This window comes from Dioscorea cayenensis, chromosome 20 (assembly GCF_009730915.1).
Source record: "Dioscorea cayenensis subsp. rotundata cultivar TDr96_F1 chromosome 20, TDr96_F1_v2_PseudoChromosome.rev07_lg8_w22 25.fasta, whole genome shotgun sequence".
NCBI lineage: Eukaryota > Viridiplantae > Streptophyta > Magnoliopsida > Dioscoreales > Dioscoreaceae > Dioscorea > Dioscorea cayenensis.
The window spans coordinates 10510638-10517246 of record NC_052490.1 but is presented as its reverse complement, the minus strand read 5'-3'; the positions used below and the strand labels follow the sequence as shown (position 1 = coordinate 10517246).

The window sequence follows — 6609 nt, the reverse complement described above, 5'->3', positions numbered from 1 at the left end:
TATATGCATTTATCTTATTTGTCAAAAACATTATAACAGTAAGATATCTATAATAAATCCATATGAGTCCATCCCATAATCTTGGATTATATTTTATTTTTGTTTTTTTTAAAATACCTCTATCATGTGTTTTATAGAATTTTATAAGTAAATGTATAAAGAAATTATGATATATAAAAAGAAATTAAATCAACCTCCCCAAGCAAACATGATTTTAGGCTTGAATGAACTGTATATATATATATATGAGGTAAATCGCATCTACATTTGCCATATAAAACCGAACAGTAAAATTCATGACAAAATCCTACATATTGTATTTCATAATTTATCTCTCCATACATATGTATGTTTCACTCCCTTTGTTCTTGAGTTCTTTTAAAAACCTAATAAATAAGCCACATTATATAAAAGCTACAGATATAGCAAAGATCTATGCAAATCCCAACACAACCGAAAGGCATTGAAGCTTGAGCCAACCTCCTTTTGTTCTTTAGATTTGAATTCTGAATGGAACCTTTAATTGTCACACTGCTTTAAACCAGTAGGAGGAACATATCCTCCGCTGTAACAGAGATTTGGGTTACCCCAAGCAGTAAATCTCCTGCCCAATCTCTCATAAAATCCTTGAGAAAACACTAGTCTTCCTGTCAAACTGTTGCCATGCAGATAAAGGGCCTTGAGACATGGCAAAGATGCAAAACTTAGAAGGCACACTGCCTATTATTTGATTATTATCCAATGCTATGTATCTCAGTCTCTTCAAACTGATCATAGATTCTGGAATCTCACCAGTGATAGAGTTGTTGGCAAGGTCCAGGTTGATGAGATTCCTGAGATTATCCCACCTGAATTCCATGATTCTGCCATCCAACTGATTGTTGGACATGAGCATGTCTTGCAATGAGGCCATGCATTGAAGAGACTGAGTCAATTCACCAGATATATTGTTGTTTCTGATGTCCAAAAGTGTGAGGTTTCTAAGATTTCCAAGTTCTAAGGGAAGCATTCCATTCAAGTTATTGTTGCTCAAATCCAACTTCAGAAGTGAAATCATAGAACCAAGTGATGAAGGTATAGGACCAGTAATTGAGTTTCTGCTGAAATCTAAGATCAAGAGTTGATTCATGCTGTTGTTGTAGCCAAGAGAAGCTGGAATTCTGCCTGATAATGCATTACTGGATAGAGAAAGCTTTTTCAGATTTACTAAGTTGGCAAGTTCTTGTGGAACTTCACCTGTTAGTGAATTCTCAACAAGTACTAGTGATTTGAGGTTTGTGAGATGTCCAAAACTTTTTGGAATTTTTCCAACAAGGCCTTCATTTGATCTGAATTCTAAGTTCTCTAGACTTTCAGATAGATGTTTCCATGCATTGGATGGTATTTTAGTGGGATGTTGAGAAGAGAAGCAATTGAAGAATGAGAGACTTCTCAGATGCTTGAGCCCAAATATATATTGATTGAAGTTTGCTTGAGGAGTGCATGCAAGAGAATTCTCGAAGACCGGACCGATGTTTATCGATGTTACAGACCATAACTTATGGAAAATATCACATGAAACTCCCTGCATTTGGCAAAAGTTTGATTGAAGTTTAAGCTATGAACCATTCATACAAAAAAAGTTTAATATATGGAAACTAGAATTTAAAACCTGGATTGGTGTCCATCCACAAGGATCAGGATACAATTGAGAAACATTCCAAGAATTGCCTGTGAAACCTTGAATCACAAGATAGAGAGCTTGGAGTTCTCCCTTATGCATTGGAGCAGTCATGACATCTGATTTGCACAAACCATTGAAGAACACAATTGGGAGGAGGAGAAGAACAAGTCTCATTATGATTTTTCTGGATGACAACTTCAAGTTGTTTCAATGGAACAGGATTGAACTGTTGAAAAGAAGCATTATAAAAAAGATAACAAGATGAGAATGATTTATTGTACCTTTTGATCTAGAGCAGAATAGGAATCAAATAAAGAAAGATATGATGAAAATAAAGCCAAAAAAAGAGAAAGAAGGAAGATAGTCAAGTTTTTTTGTCCATCCAAAGGAGAGGGATCAAAGAATGGTATTTATTGGAGCTAGTTCACATTGGCCAAAAAAACTTGTGAGCTATAGTAGCAATGACAACAATGAGAAGTGTAGGACTTTTTTAGAGCTTTTTGCTGCAAGAGCTCTGACATACAGCAGAAGCTCAGTATGGGTGTACTTTTGGTAGTTGGGTTTGCTATTTTTGCCACTGGTTTTTCATTTTCAGAATTGATGGGTTGGTGGACATGGAGAGAGGCTGTGGGTATTCGATTGGTTTGTTTATTTATTTATTTATTTTTGTTAAGCTTATAGAAAATTTGTATTGTAATGCAAATCATTACACATAGAAGTTAAATATTAGAATAATTTTTATTTTTAAGTAAATATAATTTTTTGTTAAATCAATATATTTTTTCATTTTAATGAAGTACTCTATGATTTATTTATGAAAATCTATTATATATCTTTTATTTAATTTAATGAAATGCATTATAAAATATATTTCATATGAATGAAAGAGTAAAAACATATTTGAACGTAGCATTAAAAGTTATTTGGGAAGATGCAAAGTAAGATTTAAAGAAGGTTTTTGAAAGTTTGTGTGTGTCTGTGTCTGTGTGTGGTTAGGGTTAGGGTTTCGATCTTTAGCTGAGGGGGGACCATTGACATTGCATGTGACTGCACACATTAGAGCAGGAGCATGTTATCCTGTTCATATCTTCTCTTATGCTATATCTGTTAATACTTTAAATTTTATATTAAAAAATCCACAATTTTGTCTTGGTTAGGGTCCATTCATTTCTTAAAATTATCATAAGGAAGTGGGCAAAGTTTCACTATTGTGGTCCGAAGAAGTATTATTTTTCTACTTACACAATGAAATAAATAAATGAAGAGAGAAATAAGCATAATTTGGTCATTTTCCCCTAAGCAAAATAAAAGGTTTTATTGAATTACAAATGATGGTGATTATCATTTTTGAGTTTGCTATAATATGAGAAAATCGCTTTCATGCCCATTAAAAGTGGGTAATTGCTAATAATATACCCTTATCAAATGTGCATTTTTTTTATTTGAACCAACAACATACTTTTGTTTGCATTTATGTATATACCTGGTTGTCAACTTATAATTTGTAAACTATCTAGAAGAATATATTTACATTTGATAAAGATCTGTTAGTTCCGCCGGTATGGTTTGTGGTTTAGAGAACACTCAAACACTAATAGAAAACTCACACAAACTAAACAAAAAGGAGACACACGAAATTCGTAACCCAATTCGACGTCCACTCGCCTACATTTGGGGGGCCAAATCCGGAGATAAACAATCCACTTAAAGAAGTGAAAATAAATGAGTACAAACACTTTGTCACTCACACTCACAAATAAAGATCATTAAACTCTCTAGATTGTTTAGTGCCCACATATTCTCATACTCTAGTGTCACTCCCAATCTTAGAGCAAGGTAGCTTATATAGATGCCTCAACGTCCCAAATATAGTCCTTACCTCTTTTAAAATCTCCGCGGCTACTAACTTTAAAACCTTCGAAAATTAGCTGTTGCAACTCCTATTGTAACACAACTTGCAACATGGCCCTGACTATTGACTTGACTGAGTTCTGGTTACGTTACGAACATCCTCAAGACCCATTAACCTCCGGGTCATGCTTAGTCTGAGTCGATGCAGCCAAATCTTCCGATCCCGACTACCGGAACTAGCCCACCTCCTCAATTCCTCACCACGCAATCCCCTCGCAAGGGGTGCACGTCTTCATTCGTCTTACGAAACTTTCCAAACTTGATCTTTATTCATCCAAATTTGTTGTTTAAAGACTTTCGAAACTTGATCTTCAATTCTCCAAAGTTTGGCCTTCAAATCTTCCCAAGAATAGATCTTCAATCAATCATGCCAATCATACCATCAATAGGTATCTCTCCAATTTGGCATGTTTTCAATCATACCCTTAAAAGTCTTCAATCATACTTATTAAGGTTCTTCAAATCATACCTTCAGTAGTCTTCAATCATACCACTGATAGCCATTTCTTCAAATAAGCTCCATCCATATTTAGTCTCCAATCAAATCTCTCTAAATATGGTCTAGATATGATCTTGTTTTCAAGTTGTAGCACATACCAAAAATAGCTCCATCAAGATCTAAAAAATATTTGTCTCCAATCCAAGAGTCTTTGCCATGTCACCATACCTTGCCATGTCATCAATTATGCCATGTCTCAACGGTTGCCACTTCATCTTGACTTGGTGTCAAATCATGCCAATTAAAGTGCTTTTATACTAACAATCACCCCTTTTGACATAATTTGGCACAACTGCTTCTGTACCCAGATTGACTCCTGTTACAACTTCTAGTTACAACATTGACTGCTACAGAGACTAGACTGACACTGCTACAACTTCCAGTTATAACATCAATTAGAGCACAGAAACAGGACTGACACAAGAAATCATTTAGTTGCTTACAAAGTACTGGAAAAAAATATTACATACTGCAACTAGTGAGACAAACACGATTAAGCATAAATAACTGATGAACATAAAGTTTGTTCGAAGAGACAAATGAATTAAATAGCAAAGGAATGACCAGTCTAAAAACTTAAACAGAAAAACGATAAAAAGGAATTTGTGTGGTGCTAGCAAGTTTCTCCCCCTTTGTGACACAATTGATGCCAAAGTCGTCACTGGTTGTTGCAAGTCTTGTTATAACTTTTTCTGCAACTCCCACTATCTTCAGGACTTTTAGCCAACAGCTCCCCTTGTCTTCAAGATTCCTGGTTGTCAGCTCCTCCTGTCTTCTTCTTGAGAGATTCGAGGCGAGATAGAATCTTTTACTTCTGTCGGGCAATGATGAAAAATTCTGCCGAAAGTGATCGTTGCCTCCTCTCCAAGTCTTCCATATGTTCTTTCAAGGCCTTTTCATATTCTTCTTCCACCAGTAGACTCGCCTCTTCAACATCTTCAGGCATTGGTGGTGGCGACATTCTTCCTACAAGTAAATCAATTTTCTTAGATGGGGTATATAATTTCTGAGAGATCTTCAGCTTCTTTACTTTTGTGGCTGATTCTCCCTTTATGAGTTGTACCCCTTGTTGTAATAGATATTGCGACAACAAAGTAAGATACCCAAGTAATGTTGAGGAGCTTGTACAATCTGCTTCTCTCACAATTTTCTGGAAGATTAGCCTTTCCAGATTGAACTTCTTCACAGTCCCAAGTTCCCAACAGCAAACAACAAAAGTGCTAGCTCCTTCACTATGCTTGAATTATGTGGAGTAGGAAGCCAATTGAGAATACCAAGCCTAAACAAGACATTGTACTTAGCTGTAAGTATGGAGGCTGGAAGTCTTGACTCTTCTCCCTATGACTTGGTTCTTCCTATGTGATTCTCTCAAAACGTCCTCATTCAGCTTAAGCCATTCTTCATAGTTTCTTTTCACTACAGATTTAAACTCCAGAAATTTGTTAAGGCTAGTTAGAGTAAAAGGGATCCACTTCCCTCTGATGAAAATTTTGGAGATGCCTTTGTCAGACAGTGAGAGATTACTGCAGAACTCTTGAACTAGAGACAAGTTGTATCCTACGGCAAACATTGCTGATTTTTATAAACATCTTTCTTTGAGCAATTCAGTCAAACCATACTTTTCGAAGGCAGCCTCATCAATCACCCTTTCAACTATAATTCCCCTCTCAACAATAGTCTTGAATTTCTTCTTAGATGCTTTATCAAGAAACTTGTCTTCATCGCTAACTTCAGGACATTGACTTGCTTTCTTCTTCTTGCCCTTTTCAATGGTTGATGATTTCTTATTTCCCTAATTTGTAGCTTTAGTACATTTCCTTTTTGGCCTTGGGCTAGTTTCTTGATCAGTAAATGACTTCCTCTTAGGCTTCTTTGCTTCCTTCTTTTTTCTGGGACTTTTCTTTTGTCTCTGCCTTCCTCTTTGTAGAAATTTTTGAAAGATGATCTCTGAGTGGGATATCATCAGATCTATATGCATTATCTGATGTTGTAGAGGATGTTGCAACTAGTGCTGTGACATGTCTTGTATCTACAGGTACATCTATATGTTAGTAAATATCTCCCAGGACATCACTTAATATGGCAGCTGCTTCTTCTTCATGTCTTGATCTAGTGTCATCAGATGAACTCTCTGAACTCTCAAGAGTTTTTTTAGCATCTACTAGAGCAGTTTCTTCTTCTGCTACATCTTCTCCCACAGCCTCTTGTTCATATGAACTCATTTCCTTTGAACCTGTTGTTGAACTATCTTGTTAATCTTCCTCAGATCTTTGAATATAAGCTCCTGGAAATGACTCTTGCACCCATCTAAGAAAAATCATCTCGGTCTTTAACACTTGTGGGCATATCCTTTTAAGATGTTCCTGCTTCAACTACTATATCAGATCCTGAGGGGAAGAATAGGGGATGATTGCTTTCGAGAGATCCTCTGGTTTTTCTCCTACCGACGGGCTTCCGCTAGAGTTGATTCCTTTCAATTTTTCTTCTTCAACACGAGCAACAATCTCTTGTGGGGTCGTAGGAGCACTGTGGACCT

The 6609-nt window shown here is 36.1% G+C and overlaps 1 protein-coding gene across 1 annotated transcript; it reads right to left on the bottom strand.

Annotated features, from left to right (window-relative positions):
- Positions 1–616: 616 nt before the first annotated feature.
- LOC120251304 (piriformospora indica-insensitive protein 2-like) lies at positions 617–5034 on the bottom strand. Its single transcript, XM_039259859.1, has 3 exons — positions 4886–5034; positions 1652–1847; positions 617–1564 (listed from the first exon to the last, which is right to left on the bottom strand). The coding sequence occupies exons 1-3, from the start codon at positions 5032–5034 to the stop codon at positions 617–619; spliced, it is 1293 nt and encodes a 430-aa protein (XP_039115793.1).
- Positions 5035–6609: the final 1575 nt, after the last annotated feature.

What these genes read in the sequence shown, in the direction of transcription:
- LOC120251304 (XM_039259859.1), bottom strand. Translation starts at nt 5,034, where the DNA reads ATGTCGCCACCACCAATGCCTGAAGATGTTGAAGAGGCGAGTCTACTG. An exon ending in TTCATCATTGCCCGACAGAA is followed by an intron (nt 1,848 to 4,885) that starts GTAAAAGATTCT and finishes GTTGTCATCCAG; the next exon opens with AAAAATCATAATGAGACTTG. An exon ending in GTGGATGGACACCAATCCAG is followed by an intron (nt 1,565 to 1,651) that starts GTTTTAAATTCT and finishes TGCCAAATGCAG; the next exon opens with GGAGTTTCATGTGATATTTT.